The following is an 18,907-nucleotide window of genomic DNA, read 5'->3' on the forward strand; positions in this document are numbered from 1 at the left end:
GTCCCTTCTCTGCACCTAGTTAGGGCACATGAAGGGCAGACAAGGGAAGACCATCTGTTCTCTTGTCAATCACTCTGTCTCAGTACTCTCAGGGTTCAGGCACTGGAATTAATTAAGCACGGGATGTTTCATGACAAAGCAGGTTTTGGGTATATTCATGTTTAGTATTATTTAGCTTGTTTCATTGCGACTGGTGCAATGGTCTAATTTCCACAACAGTAAACCTAGGACTTGGTAACCATCCAGGAACCTGGGGAGAACTGTGGAAACCTGCCCCCGTGAAGCCACCTGTCTCTATCTCGTGACCAGCACCCACCGCCTGGAGAGTAATGCTTCTAAATCCGAATTGAATAAATTTGGATTTGGACCATTTTTAGAAGGAGATCAAAGGCCTGGTTTTGGCTTATAAGCAGGGGAAACCAAGTGATCTGGGCGGGTGCACACCACGTTTATAGCTTCTATGTACTGGGTGTCTGTAGCCAGACCCCCATATGTAGCCTTTATTACCAGGTATGACTTTTAAGACTCCGTGATTTGGTTTCTTTTGTAATACTTTAATGTAAATTTTATTTGGAATTAGAATGTAATTAACTATGTAATTAAAAATTCTTATACTTGATTTGTGTGGTTTCCCTTACTGACACTCAATGTTACACAGGGAATGCTTGATTACCCCCTCGAGTTGGTCTAGGGAGGATGTAAATTTACACTTAATGTATCACAGTGTACTGCACCCATAGACCTCTGTCAGTAAGTCACTTTCCTCCGCGTGGTAGTTCATTCATGTGGAGAACAGTCGTAGCGAATGTTGGTCTTCTTGGGTCCCTGAGCTGCCATCAGCCACACCCAAAAGTAGCTATTTCTGTGACCTCTGAAATGACTGCAGATATCTAGCCAGCTCGTGAGACATGCACATAACGGCCGATGTGACAGGCGGTGGAACCAGCAGAGGACTGTTCAAAAGAGTACATCTCAGTACAGGATTCCTATAGCGATCAAGTCAAAATTATGAATTAGTTATCTGCCTTTGGTAGATGTCTTGTCTAAATTATAATTCTAAACGGAGTCAGATATAACGAAGGTAGATTTATTGGGCCCTATAGTGGAGATTCTTGGTCAGCCTAGACCAGTAGAAAGTGGAAGGCAGTGGTACTACTGTCTTTGTATCTTGGTTTATCTTTTGGTCTTTGGTTATCTTGGTCTCTCCACATAGTGGTCAGTAACATTTAACCCTACAAAGATTATTTCAGCAACACCAGAAGAACAAGCACTTCGCCCTCATTAGCATGGGGTTTTACAACTGTTTAACCGATCAATCTAACAGGACACATTGGGCGAAAACACCAGCCAGTCACATGTTCCAATACAAAACTCAGCTAAAAATTGGGCGGTCTGCTACAAAAGGTGATATGTTCTAAGTTGTTTAACTTAGATAAAAATACCAGGAAATAAAAGCTGAAATGTGGATCTCATGTACATCTTTTGACCTGTTGTTCCAGGGGATATATGGTGTGGGGGGCAGATACAGGTCACGGAGAAAGAGAAAACATGGAACACAGAGGACACATAGAAATGGGGAAACTAACAGGGTTGTCTGTTAGTTATCTCTGATTGCATGAGGAGTGGTAGTCGTAAACAAGTGTTTTTACTCTATATATACCTGGTCTTTGGTGGTATACTTCACGTTCTGTCATTCACAAAGCCTGTAAAGAGTTAGTCGGGAGACTGGAACGTTTTTAAAATTAAAAGGATTTCAGGAACGTCTTTGCTGTGTAAAACAAATCTTCCTGTTTCAAGATCTTCCTGTAGCAAGGGAAGCAAGTCTATGGAGTGGCTTTCCTTGCCACACTTGGTCGGGTTAATAGCCTGGAGACTCACCACCTGACGCCCGTTTGGTCTCTTCTACCTGAAACACTCTCTTGCCTTGGCGTGTCAGCTATGGCCCTTTTAGGTTAGCTGGAGGTAGAGTCTGCCTTGCGCATTTACTTTAGTTTTCCCTTCATTTTATCTTTTGCATTTGCCCAAATAAAGTGCATGTTAGCTGGAGAACTGTTCTCCTCTCATTCAAATAGAGAAACAGCCTTTCATTTCTCCGTGATGGTCGCTGCTCTTATTACTACATCAATTGTACAGCGCTTTGGATAAAGGCGCTATATAAATGCCAAGCACAGACATGGTGTGCTTTCTGTGCTTGCCTCGCCTCGTTGGATAGCTCTGTCATTATAAAGAGAGCTGGAGGCAAGAGTTGGGGTTTGGGTTTGTTGTGTAACTTTTCTGTTGTTCACAAAACCACATATACCATTAACCGTTGTGTCATTATTAGTAGAGTGGGTTAACCATTTCCAGAACTACCAGTTCCTATGCTTCAATTAATTCTAAAGAGCTTCCTGAATGCCTTTCAAGACTAAGAGCAATGGCCGGCACGAGATGTAAAACCCAGAATTTCCATATATAGGAAAACCATGTAATGCTGGGGAAACCATGACATAAATAGAATATTAAAGCATGGCTGACTTCCAGAACATGGTCAGGTGATTTCTGTCCTCAGCCTGTTGCGGACTGACACAGGACAGTGAAAATATATCACTCCTTAGTAATCCCAGACAGTAACGTCTCTGGCATCGAAGATGTTAAATCCTAAATAAGTTTTCATATACATTTTCATGTTCACAAAGACAAGTTACAAAGTAGCTGAAGCACATACAGTCATATAATGATTAAAAAAATGAATCAAAATCTGATCATGTGTAGGCTAAACAGTATTTAAAAACAATGTTTTTTCATCTTTTCTCTGCCATCTCCTTAAATGGCCTGGAATTAATTTCTATGGTCCTTATAAGATATTTTAGGGGCATCCGTTTATGGTAATTATACACTTATACACTTATATGCTTTTTGTTTACGATTGATTGGTATTTATCAACACACACATATTTGGATATGAAAAAAAAACTTTGTCTACTGCTCCTTTTATGAATCCTGTGCAAATTTTTAGTTTGTTTCTGATCACACATACATTTGCACACGGATTTCAGAAAATTTTGATAAATGAGACCCATTGAGATCAAGTTTGTGCACAAATATAAAGTAGTTCTGGGTTGGCCCTTGACTTCGAGATATTCAGTGCTAAATCAGCATAAAAACACAAGACGTTTGTAATTTTCTTTCCATGTATTTTTTGTGTATGTATACATTTGTTCTGCCTCATATATCTGAATGGTACGAGCCTCTTCTTTAATTTAAGTCTGCAACCATGAGTGTGCAGCAAATAGTTTTTCAGATATTGACACTTTTAAAGGACTAACACAAAATAGGCAGAAATTGCCTTCCAGGGAGCCGAAGTGGAAAGAGTTAACCTTGCTTTCCTGACCAAATTTCCAACCCTGCATGGTCAATCTGGCCGTATAATCGTCCCCCAGGTAAATGACATTCATGATTCCCTTAAGCTCAGCAGATGCACCGTGAGCCTTCCAGCACAAAATGGCTGCCTACAATGTGGGCGGCAAACACCTCTTGGCCTATATTACTTGTAACAGTGTCTTTCATACGCTGTGACAGACATATGAAATATACTTATAAAAGCAGTTTGGGGGTTGAATTAAGGAAATTATTTATTTATTTTTCTCCTGGAAACACAGAGATAATTATGTGACACAGAAACAGTCCCCAACAGTCAGCAGGACCTCTATTCTCCTCCCCGCTCGCCAATCTGACAGCACATCGGTGTCCCCCCCCTCCCTCTAGCGGTGTTAAACCTTGCTCTGCGCTCAGGCTGCGGTGCTCCACTTCCTGTTCTCCGCCCGAGCTCAGTGATCTCACACACAGAGGAGCACAGAAGAGCGTCTGCAGTCAGCCAGAAGCTCCCCACCCTAGCCAGCCAGAGAGACAGAGGGGTGCATTTTTGGGATTAAATCTATCAGAGAGAGAGTAACAGCGTGACCATGAGCCGGGGCTATCAGGCCAAGGCTCAGGAGAACAACCTGAGCGCCCTCCTCAGCACCCAGGAGAGGGAGCAGCTGGGGATTCTGCTGGGCCGCAGGTGTGTGGTAAGTGGAGGTGGGCTCATATATGATGTATGATATATAGCACATATCATGTGTGTGTGTATGTGTGTGTGTGTGCGTGCGTGTGTGTGTTTGTGTGTGTGTGTGTAAGTGTGTGTGTGTTTGTGGGTGTGTGTGTGTGTGTGTGTGTGTTTGTGCGTGTGTGTGCGTGTGTGTGTGTGTGTGTGTTTGTGTGTGCATGTTAGCCAGTGGAAGGGGCACTGCAATTAGACTTTGATGTAATTCATTAAATTCATTTTGTGAGACAAAGCTACAGTCCCTGTTAGCGACCATGATAATGGGGTTGTAATTATTGACTGCCACAAATGTCAGCCAAGAATGGATTGCTGTGTCAATCACAAAGTTCAAGAAAAGATTTCCTATTTCCTTAGCAACCAGTACTTCCCTTTCCTGTGCATTGTTAGCAACCGCTGTCTCTGACAGCAGCTTCAATCGTACAGCCTTCTGAGATCTTCTGCAGCACCAGGATTCCCTGCACTCCTATTATCCCTGCTGAATAAAACAGCTCAAGCTCGGTTTTAAAACAGCTGGTAGCTGGTTGACCAGTTAGACCAGCTCAGGAAGCTGGTAGCTGGTATTTCAAGCTGGTCATAGCTGGATTTTACACCGGGGATTAAATATAGTTCCATATGCAGGTCTTTGACTGTTTGGCATCACAGAAGACAGCACAGTTTCAGTTTCTCAGTTGAGAATCCTGGGGTAGAATTAGCATGATGATGTTGCCATGTCATAAGACGTGAAATCTAGGATCATAAGGAAAACATTTACATAATTAACATGGTCCTGGGCTTATCAAGAGATGCCTATGAACTGCAACTGGAACCCTATACCACGATGAGCCAAAACATTATGATTTGACACATGCCACATAGCTTCATTGCGAACCAGGTAAACCGCTTCACAGCAACGGTATTTCCTGATGGCAGTGGCCTCTTTCTGCAGGATAATGCGCACTGCCACACTGCACAAATTGTTTGGGAATGGTTTGAGGAACATGACGAAGAGTTCAAGGTGTTGCCTCCAAATCCCCCAGATCTCAATCCGATCAAGCATCTGTGGGATGGACTGGAATAACAAGTCCGATCCATGGCTCAAAGGATCGGCTGCCAACGTCTTGGTGCCAGATACCACAGGGCGCCTTCACAGGTCTTACAGAGTCCATGCGGGTGGGTCAGAGATACGGGGGACCAACAGCAAGTTAGGCAGCTAGTCATAATGTTTTGGCTCATCGGTGTACGTGTGTATATGTGGCTAGACAATGCAGTTTTTATTTAGAAGAACGGGGTGAATTCCAGTTAGTCTGTCTCTGTGAGTCATTAATTTAATTTAGGATTAATTTAAATAGCAGTCATTCCACTGCTGGTTCAACACACGGAGCCTGCCAGGAACCAAACATAGGTACTGCAAACGGAACTGAGGCCATTTCCTCACCACTAAAGAGCATGTGACTGCTTTAGCCACGGACACACACAGCAAAACACTCTTTTCTCTGAAGGCTGTGCTTCCACATGCATACCACACTGTGAGACTCAAAGGCTACCATTGAAATCACCCACCCTCTATGAGAGATAGTAGTGTGCGTGCGTGTGTGCGTGCACGTGTGTGCGTGCGGGCGTGTGAGCATGTGTGTGTGTGTGTGTGTGTGAGGTCTGTCAAACTGAAAATGATGGTGTGTATCTTTATCAGGAACACAGTAACAGGAAGGTGTCTCTCAGTTCCCTCAGACCACAGAGCCAAAAATCAATACCTACCAAGAGAAGAACCGAAACATAGTAGTTCATAACATAGTCAACAAAAAGTTAACTGTAAAAAAAACAGAAAAAAAAAGAAAAAAGGAAAAATAATGTCTTAGGCACTTGTATAACATTCTGTACAGAAAAGATTATTTCAAAAATAATTCAATGAAAGTTCCTAAATAAATATACTATACATTTTACATTACATTTTAGTCACTTGGCAGAACAGTTAAAAACTGAATCAAATCAATATTCTTTGTGACCACCCTTCGGCGTTAAAACTACATCACTTCTCTGAGATGGCCAACGCTGTCCTGCAGTTCTATAAGACAATCAGCAGGGAGGTTGTTCCAAGCAAGTTGGAGAACTTGCCACAGTTCTTCTGCAGACTTTGGTTGGCTCCTTGCTTCTGATCTCAGACAGCCATGATCAAGTTTTTATGTAAAAAGTAGTAAATTGCTCACAGCAATATGTTACTTTTAAATTAAATACAAAAATGTCTCTGTAAAATTGAATCTTTTGGAAAATGAATATTTAGAAATCTCAAATGTATTCTTTTATACTAACACACACACACACACACACACACACACAAAAGCATATATATAATAAAGTCTAGGGTGCCTAAGACTTCTGCACAGTACTGTAGACAATCTGCAGTAGCACGGTGCAGAAAAGCGCGGGCGTGGCTGGACCGCAGGGGGAACAGAAGTAGCACACAGTGACCGTGGAGTGAGTGCTGCCCTCTGTCTGCAGGCGGTGGCTACTGCGGTGGTGCAGCTCTACATGGCTCTGCCCAACAGCCCCACGCTCTGGAGTCTGCAGCACATCGGCGTGGTCTGCTTCATCAAGGACAACCCCCGCCGATCCTACTTCATCCGCGTCTTCGATGTCAAGGTCCTCCAACGCCCTGCGTACATCCCTTATTCTCATACCCTACACCCTAACCCCGCTCCCCCACCGTCTAATTCACCCTAAATAAATCATACAAAACCACATAAATGCATACGCTTTTCGAAAATGTCCCAAATTAATTTTGATAGTCCCAGATACAAATGATGTATTGGATTCACAATCATCTGATCTTCGGCTTGTCTGCCTATTTCCAACACTTGAGACTGTGTCTCGATCTCTAGACTCTAGATCTAGATTCAGAAAAAGAAAGTGGTAAAAAGAAAAACAGGAATATATCTTAATGTGTGTGTGTGTGTGTGTGTGTGTGTTTTCAGGAAGGGAGGCAGGTGTGGGAGCAGGAGATGTATAACCAGATGAAGTACTGCAGTCCACGGCCATACTTCCACACTTTCAGCGCAGATGTAAGTACAGAGCTACCCTGCACAGGGTTAGAGCAAGCGTGAGTACAGAGCTACCCTACACAGGGTTAGAGCAGGCGTGAGTACAGAGCTACCCTGCACAGGGTTAGAGCAGGCGTGAGTACAGAGCTACCCTGCACAGGGTTAGAGCAGGCGTGAGTACAGAGCTACCCTGCACAGGGTTAGAGCAGGCGTGAGTACAGAGCTACCCTGCACAGGGGTAGAGCAGCATCAGGGACAGAGCTACCCTGCACAGGGTTAGAGCAGGCGTGAGTACAGAGCTACCCTGCACAGGGGTAGAGCAGCATCAGGGACAGAGCTACCCTGCACAGGGTTAGAGCAGGCGTGAGTACAGAGCTACCCTGCACAGGGGTAGAGCAGCATCAGGGACAGAGCTACCCTGCACAGGGGTAGAGCAGCATCAGGGACAGAGCTACCCTGCACAGGGGTAGAGCAGCATCAGGGACAGAGCTACCCTGCACAGGGGTAGAGCACGGTCAGGGACCTCTCAGGGGGCACATGTGGTCTGCCACAGTTGTCACATGCTCATTTGCTCTTCATGATGTAAGACTGAGAAATGGCTGCCTTCGCAATGGTGGCATTGGGACATTCAAGGTTTGTGTCTTAAGCAAGAAGATTAACTTCAAATACCTCCAAAGCGGTTTTTACTCCTTTCCTTGGGTGGAGTGGTTTTCACCACCATTTCACTGTACAACACTGTCAGGGCAACTGAGACGTACTGACCGAGTGCTGTGATTCATGCAGGGCAATGCATACAGCCATGTAGATACGGGTCAGGAGCTTCAGTTAATGTTCACATCAACCATCAGAATGGGGAAAAATATGACCTAAGTGACTTTGACCATGGAATGATTGTTGGTGGCAGACAGGGTTGTTTGAGTATCTCAGAAACTGCTGATCTCCTGGGATTTTCACGCACACTAGTCTCTATAATTTGCAAAGAATGGTGCAAAAAACAAAAGAATCCAGTGAGCAGCAGTTCTGCAGACAGAAATGCCTTGTTAGTGAGACATCAGAGGAGAATGGCCAGACTGGTCAAAGCTGACAGGAAGCGACAGTAATGCAAATAACCCCACATTACAACAGTGGTATGCAGAAGAGCATCTCTGAACACACAACGCATCATAACTCCAAGTGGATAGGCTACAGCAGAAGAAGTCTAAAAACGAAGTCTAATAAATACCTAATAAAGTGCTCAGTGAGTGTATTTATCTGCATATTTTGATTATGGTGCAGTTCTGTAAGAAAACTCAATGCTCAATGTTCTGCCACAGGACTGCCAGGTGGGCCTGAACTTCACTAGTGAACAGGAAGCAGACGCCTTCAAAGACACATTGGAGGAGAAGCTCTCCCAGAGGGCCAATCGCCAAGGTAGGTCATGTCCACACCCACAGGTACATCATAACCGCACCTACGGTCATGCCATAACCTCACCCACAGGTACATCATAACCGCACCTACGGTCATGCCATAACCTCACCCACAGGTACATCATAACCGCACCTACGGTCATGCCATAACCTCACCCACAGGTACATCATAACCGCACCTACGGTCATGCCATAACCTCCCCCACAGGTACATCATAACCGCACCTACGGTCATGCCATAACCTCACCCACAGGTACATCATAACCGCACCTACGGTCATGCCATAACCACACCCACAGGTAAGTTAGGTCAAAACCAGGCCCACATGTAGGTGATAACCGTAGCCATGGGTAGGAAATAACCACACTCACAGTTAGATCATAACAACACTCACATGTAGGTAATAACCACACTCACATGTAGGTAATAACAACACTCACATGTAGGTCATAACAACACTCACATGTAGGTCATAACAACACTGACATGTAGGTAATAACCACACTCACATGTAGGTCATAACACCACTCACATGTAGGTCATAACAACACTCACATGTAGGTCAGAACCATGCCCAAATGTAACATATGCTTTTGATCATGAGCTGTTCCTTTTCTCCACACTTTCCTCTTTCCATCACTGATCATCGTCTCATCTGTCCATCACACTTTGGTCCTGAACTCTGCCGGTTTTTTATGTACATTTTTGCAAACTGTAACCTTCTTGAAGTTTGCATCTTGTGGGGAACCCTTATGCTGACATAATAATAATAAATAATAATACAATTTTATTTGAAGTGGCACCTTTCTGGACACTCAAGGTCACCTTACATTGTACAAAATACAAAATAAACATGGTAAAAACATGATACAAAATATCCCATTTAAAATCATCAACAAAAAAGAAAACATGATACAACATATCCAATTAAAAATAATTTACAATGAACATACAATTAATATCAAACAAACAGACAGCAGACAGAGATAGATACAACAACATGTAAAGGGAAGGAAACAGTCAGGGGTATGCAAGAGTAAACAGATGAGTTTTGAGAAGTTTTTTGAAAGATGACAGTGACTCTGTATGGCATAGTCTTATCTTGATGGTCGTCTCTGACACATCTACGCCTACATCCTGTAGAGTGCTCTTGATCTGTTGGACATTTACATTTACATTTCTTCACCATTTGAAGGACTCTTCTGTGGTCTACCAGGTCATTTGGCATTGCTGAGCTTACCAGTATGTTCTTGCTTCTTGACAAAGCACCAAACAGTTGATTTCGACACTCCATCTCCGATTTATTTATTATAATTCTTCAGGATAATAATGGCCTGCTTTACTGGCATTGACACTTCTTTGGCCTTCAGGTTGAGACAACAACAGACTCTAAATGCAGATGGAACCCCTAGAATAGATGAAATTAGGAAACTTAACACACATGTCCAAAAAACATTTAAGCAGCCAATTGTCCAATTACTTTCGGTCCCATAAAATTTGGGGGACTACGTATAAAAATGGTGGTAATTCCTACACGGTTCACCTGATATGGATGTAATAACCCTCATATTAAAGCTGAAAGTCTTCACTTTAACCACATAGTGATTGTTTTATTTCAACTGTTTGCTGGAGTACAGAGCGAATACAACAAAATATATGCTACTTTCCAAATACTTACTTACTTACTGTAGCTGCCGCTGATGTTCTTATGAGTGTTGTGATTGGTACCGATGTTCTTATGAGTGTTATGATTGGTGGGACTCTGAGAAGCCTAACTTTCTGTGCGGTGGAACAGAAACTGAACCCTGACACACAGAGACGTCTTTCTTCCTCTCTCTGCTTCTTCTGTTCCTGTTTCTGTCCCTCCTCGCTCATAGAAAAAACTGCTTCCTGCCCCTCCCTGCAGCATACCTTATACTGCATACATCCTCCCCTTTGGTGTTTTTCTGCCTCAATCTGACGTCATAACAGGAAATCATCTGTGGCCACACATGAGCCAAAGTAATTTCATTCTGTCAGAATGTTACCATGAAACATAGAGAAAGTAGATCAGCTACCTAACAGTTCATTGGTAAACTGAACAGGGTTTTGTGTGGGTTGCATGGTGGCTAGATGGAAGAGCGTAGAACTTTTATTTTGCTTTATCTGCAGTCCGCATCGAGGCCACCAGCACTGTGGACTAGACCTGGGTAAAATATGTCATCATTTTGGATTCAAATACTTTTCTGTGCTCGACTGATCTTGCCTGTCACAATTAAGCCAACTGTTTGCAGTTGAAAGGATTTCATTGGCTCTAATACACCAGACGATGACCCTGGTCTGCTGTGGACATGGTTGAGGGCGGACTCATTCGACAGCGGAGCGAATGGCAGATTTGGTTGACTATATTGTGGACCGTCTTATTGCACTGCGTGTCAGAACCTCAAACAAACCACCCGTTCTCTTCGCAGATAACAGAGGGCTGCCCCCACCACCTCCCCCAAATGGTGAGTTCCGGGCTACAGAAAGACCAGTTGCACAAAGACAGCACACAGAGTAATTTCACAGATAAATGCCTGCAGAATGGGAGCAGTGACAGTCACAGAAAATCTCACAGTTAAATTAACCTCAAAGGCAGACAAACTGATTATTATTATTATTTTTCCCCTTCAAGAATTTACTGATTTAATTATCCAGGTGTACACTTGGACATGTCACTGCGTGAAATATGTAAATATACATACTTTATTAGGCAGACCAGTACACCAGCTCATTAATGCAATTATGTAATTAAGCAATCACGTGCCAGCAACTCACCAGAATTTTTCCCACCCTGGTCCTCGTTGCGCAACTGCATCGAACTGATGCCTCAGCCGTAGGCCACTACAGAACCTAGTTCTCCTGGAACTGTCTCTAGAATGACAGGAAGGTGTTACTCAAATAACCACACGTTACAACAGTGGTATGCAGAAGAGCATCTCAAAACATGTCAAACCTTGAAGTGGATGGGCTACAGCGGCAAAGACTAATAAGTAATAAATTAAACGTACAATAGGTTTTTGTGTTAAAACATTGTTACAAGGCCATTGTAAATCCCTTCCTATCATTGAAAAAGGCTCACTGACATGTTGACTGCGTTTATAGTCCTTAAATTTGGGTTTCAAAATATACAGTTGACGGACCGACCCTCTGTACCAAAACATTGTACAACTGTATAATAATTCAAGCTCATTGGTCGAAAATTGGTTCTAATCGCCAGTCAGTGGGGTGGGGGGAAGGTTCAACATCAGCATGTTCACAGAGAAGGGGGAAGGATAAACAGTGTCATGGTTTGAGGGTGTTTGTTGCTGCAATGCTTCCCTTCACCGTTAGCCTGAAATTACCTTTTGTACCTTTAAATCTAATACATGCCCAATAAAGTTGTTTAGTTTAGAATTTTCAATCTGATTTAATGAAAGGGTCATGAAAAGCTGAATTTCTGCAGCATGACTGTATAAGATGTTTCCCCTGTATGACATCAGGACTTACACATCCACTGTGTTCTATCAGTACTCGCCCCAGGGAATTCTGGGAGCCTCCGCACAGTGGACATCCAGAACCCGGACATCCAGGCGTCACGTTACCGTTCAACATCTGTCCCAACACCGGCGCCCGCCTGCATCACCATTGGCAAAAATGACAAGAAGAAGAATAATAAGAAGGGACGCCCCAAACTGACCAAGGCTGACATCGGTGCCCCCAGTGACTTCAAGTGGGTACTGACGTCCATGCACAGCAGAGAGAGGGTCAGAGTCACTCCTGATACTGTAGGTGTGATATAGCTATGAACATGAACAAGATGCAGTTTAACTACTGTCATAATAGGATCACAATATATTCAGAACAGCCCTGACATACAAGATGGGTGACAGCTGCAAAGGGAGGGAAGATCACTCGCTCGTATTGCTGTGATTTGGTGTCATTCAGATGTTAAATAAATGTGTTATTTAGCCAATGCTTTTCTCCAAAGCGACTTACAGTTGATTAGACGAAGCAGGGGACAATTCCCCCTGGAGCAATGCGGGGTTAAGGGCCTTGCTCAAGGGCCCAACAGCTGTGCGGATCTTTATGTAGCTACACCAATAAGGTCATTGTGATTGGTTGATGTTTACAGTGAGCTTCAGAGTTTGCTGTGATTGGTTGCGATCATCCTCTGTTCTTTCCCTGTCTTTAGGCACATCACTCATGTTGGGTGGGATCCAAACACAGGATTTGATGTAAGATTATTATACTCAAAAATCGATGCTGGACTGCATTATGTACAGTTTTACACATACACCAATAAAAATAAATACATGTGTTGTTTATTAATGTAAGAGGTTTTTGTTACACACAGAGGGAGGTGGTGTCAGAGAAGCTCTCTGACAGTGTTTGGCTCTCGTTTGTGCTTGGGCAACAGGGCCTGATTTACTAAGACCTTTAGTACGTGCAAAACGTTTTAACACACGGGAAACCAATAACATAACCAATGATTGGTCATGGTGTTTGTTTTTCACCATTCGTTGGTTGCGTTATTAGCCTTGCGTGTGTGTTGAAGGTGTAGATGAACAGTAAATCAGGCTCATGGAGTTCACAGTGTGGCCCAGCAGGGGGCGCTGCAGTGACCGCACTGCAGGTTAAACCTGCTCTGCTGGATGTGTGACCACCATGAGTGTGGTGCCCTGACGCCATCCCCTCTGGCTCTCTGTCACCAGACCAACAACCTGGACCCCGACCTGAAGAAGCTCTTCTCCTCCGCTGGCATCAGTGAGGATCAGCTCACCGACGCCGAGACCTCCAAGCTCATCTACGATTTCATCGAGAACTCAGGGGGGCTGGAGGCTGTCAAACAGGAAATGAGAAAACAAGGTTTGCCCAGCCGCTGTTTTAGGGAGCTCTGCTTCATGACAGTTTTCTGTAAAAATACAAGGGTAATTTCCATAAAATATCAACCAGAGGTGTTGGGATGACCACTCCAATTCTGCTCAAACTTTGTGTAAATATTTGTTCTAGAGCAGGGGTGCACAACAATGGCCGATCCGTTTCAGGATTTCGTTTCAACTTTTGGTCTTAATGATTAAATTGACTCTAAATTGAATAATTTATCTGACATGTGTCTGCCTACCTGGTACAGCTGCAGACTGCAAGTGTATCCTAATGATTTTACTGTGCTCAAGTACAGGCTTGAACCAGGATAATATATAGAGCTGTCAGCAAATTTAAAACAAGGCTATGCGTTGGAACAAAATTTAGTACACAGATCGGCCCTCGAGGAATGGAGATGCGCACCCAGTCACTTGAGAATAGAAATGGGTGTTTCTGATGATTTTGGAGCAGCATATCTTTGGCATTAAAACAGGGAAAACCCTGACAGTTATCTGTCTACTTTCAGATTTGTTTTCTCCGATTGTCATAATTCATAATAAGTTATGGTAATTAAGAAATGCAAAAATGTGCCAATTGGCTTACTTTGATGGCTTATTGCATCAGCACCACTTGTTGCATGACTTCCAAACTTTTAAGACAAGTAGATAAATATTTGGACATTGACAGTTATTGTTATTTTAGCTGTCTACCACAGGATATTGGAGTTGGAAGTAAATTATGAATATGAGGTCAAAGTGCAGACTTTCAGATTTAATTTGAGGGTATTTACATCTAAGTTTTCAATGGAAAAATTATTCAGGAGAAACAACCCTTGAAGTAATCCATCCATATCGGCTGCATATCTAATAACAGCATGATGGTTTGAGGCTGATTTGATACCTTGGACCCTTTACAACTTAAAGCCATTTAGCCAACAAATGTGTTCTATACTGTATCAGCATAATTTACAGCCGAATCTAGTCCCACCTCCCAATTCCCATAGAGATCTATTCAATACAAAGAGTTTTAGTATCGCTTGTAGGACAAAGTATATGCAACCAAGTATACAAAAATGACATAATCTATGATTATGTTAATTTGTCTGATTATTTTTGAGCACCTAAAATTGGCGGGACTGTGTATAGAAAGGGTCCTGCACCGTTCACCTGATTTAGATGTAAATACTCAAATTAAGGCTGAAAGTGAAATCAGGTGGTGTAGCGCAAGGTAGGAGCAATACCTGCGGACACTGTTGAGCGTGAAAATCCCAGGAGATCAGCAGTCTCTGTCCCGTCTGGCACCAACAATCATCCCACGGTCAAAATCACTGAGATCATATTTTTTTTCACAATTCTGATGGTCGATGTGACCATTAACTGCAGCTCCTGACCCATATCTACATGACTGTATGCATTGCACTGCTGCAACACAATTGGCTGATTAGATAATCGCATGAATAAGAAGGTATTCAGGGGCTCAGTGAACGTATTTCACTTCATTTTCCTTGTAAGTTCATGGTGTGAAAGTAGACAGAACATTGTGTCAGACTAAGTTTTGAGGATTTTCCCTGGAATGACCCAGAATTGACTTGCCTTAACTTGACCTTTGGTTACGTCAGTCAGCGATCATGCCACATATAACCAACAAATCCTGTCATCCTCTCTCTCCCTCAGATTCGACAGGCCCCCCACCCCGCCCTTCTGGGCCCCCGGCTCGGGGTCTACCCCCTGTCCCAGGACAGCCTCCCCGCAGCTCCGGCTCCCCTTCCCACCGTGGAACCCCTCCCCCCCCACCTCCTCCCGGCCAGCCTCGCTACGGGGGTGCCCCCCCTCCCCCACCGCCTCCACCGCCCCCTCCCCCACCCCCCAGTGCCCCTGGCCTGCCTCCACCCCTCGGGGGCGGCTCTGCCACTCTACCCGCTGCAGCCCAAAGCAAGGGTGGGCGGGGGGACCTACTGGACCAGATCCGCTCGGGCACAAAGCTGAAAAACGTGAGTTCACAACTTCCATAACTGCGTTTCTCCTGTGATTCTCTGTGACTGGATGCCTACACAGTAACTATGTCCCAACTAATGCAACATGTTGCAAACATCGCTGTTGTGTAGCGCCAAAGGCTATCACATTGACAAAACATTCCCATAAAATTCTGAGAACATTTTGTGTTAACTTTGTACCTTTGGCTCACAGTCTCCGAACCCAAGCCTAGCTAAGAATGAGTAAGCCCGAATGATGGAACTAACCGTTGGAAACCCAGCTACTGTGATTTCCAGCCTAGTCACCAGGCCTCCTGAGCGCTAGTGTCACGCTGTGACTTCTTTTTAGATATGTAGGCTGTGGTGGATGAAGAAGAAGCTTAAAGAGGAAAAACTGGTGTTTGGAGCAAAAAAAATTAAATAAAATCCATGATATAGTGACTGACCAAATACTGATTGATATCATTTCCACCATAAACTATAATAATAAGCTGACGCTTTTCTCCAAAGCGACTTACAGTTGATTAGACTCAGCAGGGGACAATCCCCCCTGGAGCAATTCAGGGTTAATGGCCTTGCTCAAGGGCCCAACAGCTGTACGGATCTTATCACAGCTACACCGGGGCTTGAACCACCAACCTTCCTCTGTGTCTCACTGTGACCCCGTAACATTGTATAATTAGTCCAGAAAAACTGCACAAATCACTTTCATTTACGCCCTGTATTTTCATCCTCAAAGTAGCCCAAATTCAGTGGGTAAAACCGGAGACCCCCCCCCACCCTGCAGCTGTGGTCACAGATTACGCCCTCAGTAACCCTGCAGCTGTGCTCACAGATTACGCCCTCAGTAACCCTGCAGCTGTGCTCACAGATTACGCCCTCAGTAACCCTGCAGCTGTGAGTCACAGATTACGCCCTCAGTAACCCTGCAGCTGTGCTCACAGATTACGCCCTCAGTAACCCTGCAGCTGTGAGTCACAGATTACGCCCTCAGTAACCCTGCAGCTGTGGTCACAGATTACGCCCTCAGTAACCCTGCAGCTGTGGTCACAGATTACGCCCTCAGTAACCCTGCAGCTGTGCTCACAGATTACGCCCTCAGTAACCCTGCAGCTGTGCTTCACAGATTACGCCCTCAGTAACCCTGCAGCTGTGCTCACAGATTACGCCCTCAGTAACCCTGCAGCTGTGAGTCACAGATTACGCCCTCAGTAACCCTGCAGCTGTGCTCACAGATTACGCCCTCAGTAACCCTGCAGCTGTGCTCACAGATTACGCCCTCAGTAACCCTGCAGCTGTGCTCACAGATTACGCCCTCAGTAACCCTGCAGCTGTGCTTCACAGATTACGCCCTCAGTAACCCTGCAGCTGTGCTTCACAGATTACGCCCTCAGTAACCCTGCAGCTGTGCTCACAGATTACGCCCTCAGTGACCCTGCAGCTGTGCTCACAGATTACGCCCTCAGTAACCCTGCAGTGTGCTCACAGATTACGCCCTCAGTAACCCTGCAGCTGTGCTCACAGATTACGCCCTCAGTAACCCTGCAGCTGTGCTTCACAGATTACGCCCTCAGTAACCCTGCAGCTGTGCTTCACAGATTACGCCCTCAGTAACCCTGCAGCTGTGCTCACAGATTACGCCCTCAGTGACCCTGCAGCTGTGCTCACAGATTACGCCCTCAGTAACCCTGCAGCTGTGCTCACAGATTACACCCTCAGTGACCCTGCAGTGTGCTTCACAGGTGACAGACAGCCCTGAGCCCCACTCTCCCGGACAGTCAGAGAGCAGCGAAGGCATCGTGGGAGCGCTGATGATGGTCATGCAGAAGAGGAGCAAAGCCATCCACTCCTCAGGTAAAAAATCACCACTCCTCAATCACCACTCTAACAATCTCCATCCACTGCTCAATCACCACTCTAACAACCTCCATCCACTGCTCAATCACCACTCTAACAACCTCCATCCACTGCTCAATCACCACTGCTCAATCACCACTCTAACAATCTCCATCCACTGCTCAATCACCACTCTAATAATCTCCATCCACTCCTCAGGTAAAAAATCACCACTCCTCAATCACCACTCTAACAATCTCCATCCACTGCTCAATCACCACTCTAACAATCTCCATCCACTGCTCAATCACCACTCTAACAACCTCCATCCACTGCTCAATCACCACTCTAACAACCTCCATCCACTCCTCAATCACCTCTAATAATCTCCATCCACTCCTCTGATAAATCACCACTCCTCAATCACCACTCTAACAATCTCCATCCACTCCTCTGATAAATCACCACTCCTCAATCACCACTCTAACAATCTCCATCCATGACCATTACAAACCAATACATTACATTACAGTTATTTAGCGGAGACATTTTTATCCAATTGAAGCTACATCAGGGCTTGAACCACCAACCTTCCAGGTCTGAGTCATGTATGTTAGCCCCTAGCTTATAGGCTGCCCCACCAATAAGACCAATGCAGGGTTGTTTACATGCAAATTGCTGAACTGGAAAAACAAGAAGCAGGCGACGCACTGCAGAGGTTCACAAGCTCACCTCTGTCCTCTCTCATTTCAGATGAGGGGGAGGATGAAGAAGGTGATGATGATGACGACGACGAATGGGACAACTGATAAATCCGCCTTTATTCTTCCACCTCTAACGCCAAGTCATCCTGAAATCTGCTGTACTTCAGTAGTGTGTGTGTGTCTGTGTCTGTGTCTGTATGTGTGTGCGTGTGTGTCTGCATGTGTGCGTGTGTGTCTGTGTCTGTATGTGTGCGTGTATGCCTGTGCGTATGTATGTGCATGTGAGCATATACACTCACTGAGCACTTCATTAGGTATTTATTACTTATTTTTTAGATTTAAGTCTCATGCTGCACTCACAGGTTTGACACGTGTGTTCAGAGATGCTCTTCTGCATCCCAGTGTTGTAATGTGTGGTGATACTGTCACCTTCCTTCTGGCCATTCCCCTCAGACCTCTCATTAAAAAGGCATTTCTACCTGCAGAACTAATGCTCACTGGATGTTTTTTTGCTTTTTGCAACATTCTGAGACATAAAAATCCCAGGAGATACTCAAACGATCCTGTCTGTCACCAACTATCATTCCATGGTCAAAAGTGACCCATATCTGCTGCCACACAATTGGCTGATTAGATAATATCATGAATAAGTACTGGTACAGGTGTTCCTGATAAAGTGCTCAGTGAGTGTATATGGAAGATACTCCAATCACAGATCAGCAATGTATATGAGCAGCCCATCTGTAATAAATCATAAATCATAATAAAATAGTAATACTGACGGAATTTGAGGTTGTAACATATTTATTATACGATGAAACCTCGTAACTGACCACAGCCCTGAGGGGCATCACATAACTGACCACAGCCACACAGGGCCGTCACATAACTGACCATAGCCCTGAGGGGCATCACATAACTGACCACAGCCCTGAGGGGCATCACATAACTGACCATAGCCCTGAGGGGCATCACATAACTGACCATAGCCCTGAGGGGCGTCACATAACTGACCACAGCCCTGAGG

At 44.5% G+C, this 18,907-nt stretch overlaps 1 protein-coding gene and 1 long non-coding RNA gene across 2 annotated transcripts; one reads left to right on the forward strand and one right to left on the reverse strand.

Annotated features, from left to right (window-relative positions):
- The first annotated feature begins 3,797 nt into the window (after window positions 1-3,797).
- wasb (WASP actin nucleation promoting factor b) lies at window positions 3,798-18,666 on the forward strand. The gene is made up of 11 exons (XM_061257954.1): window positions 3,798-4,046; window positions 6,557-6,697; window positions 7,030-7,116; window positions 8,409-8,505; window positions 10,956-10,991; window positions 12,034-12,235; window positions 12,698-12,740; window positions 13,218-13,371; window positions 15,042-15,358; window positions 17,083-17,194; window positions 17,930-18,666. Exons 1-11 carry the CDS (start codon window positions 3,942-3,944, stop codon window positions 17,983-17,985), a joined length of 1,350 nt encoding a protein of 449 aa, XP_061113938.1. The 5' UTR covers window positions 3,798-3,941; the 3' UTR covers window positions 17,986-18,666.
- Window positions 9,273-10,357, reverse strand: LOC133138850 (uncharacterized). Its single transcript, XR_009709765.1, has 2 exons — window positions 10,184-10,357; window positions 9,273-9,913 (listed from the first exon to the last, which is right to left on the reverse strand). It is a non-coding gene; the product is annotated as an uncharacterized LOC133138850 (long non-coding RNA).
- Window positions 18,667-18,907: the final 241 nt, after the last annotated feature.

Source organism: Conger conger, chromosome 10, assembly GCF_963514075.1.
Source record: "Conger conger chromosome 10, fConCon1.1, whole genome shotgun sequence".
Lineage (NCBI taxonomy): Eukaryota > Metazoa > Chordata > Actinopteri > Anguilliformes > Congridae > Conger > Conger conger.

Excerpts from the sequence above, each read along its gene's own strand:
- wasb (XM_061257954.1), top strand. The coding sequence starts at position 3,942 with ATGAGCCGGGGCTATCAGGCCAAGGCTCAGGAGAACAACCTGAGCGCC. Across the intron at positions 4,047-6,556 it reads TGCTGGGCCGCAGGTGTGTG|GCGGTGGCTACTGCGGTGGT; the intron begins GTAAGTGGAGGT and ends CTCTGTCTGCAG. Across the intron at positions 12,741-13,217 it reads ATCCAAACACAGGATTTGAT|ACCAACAACCTGGACCCCGA; the intron begins GTAAGATTATTA and ends CTCTGTCACCAG.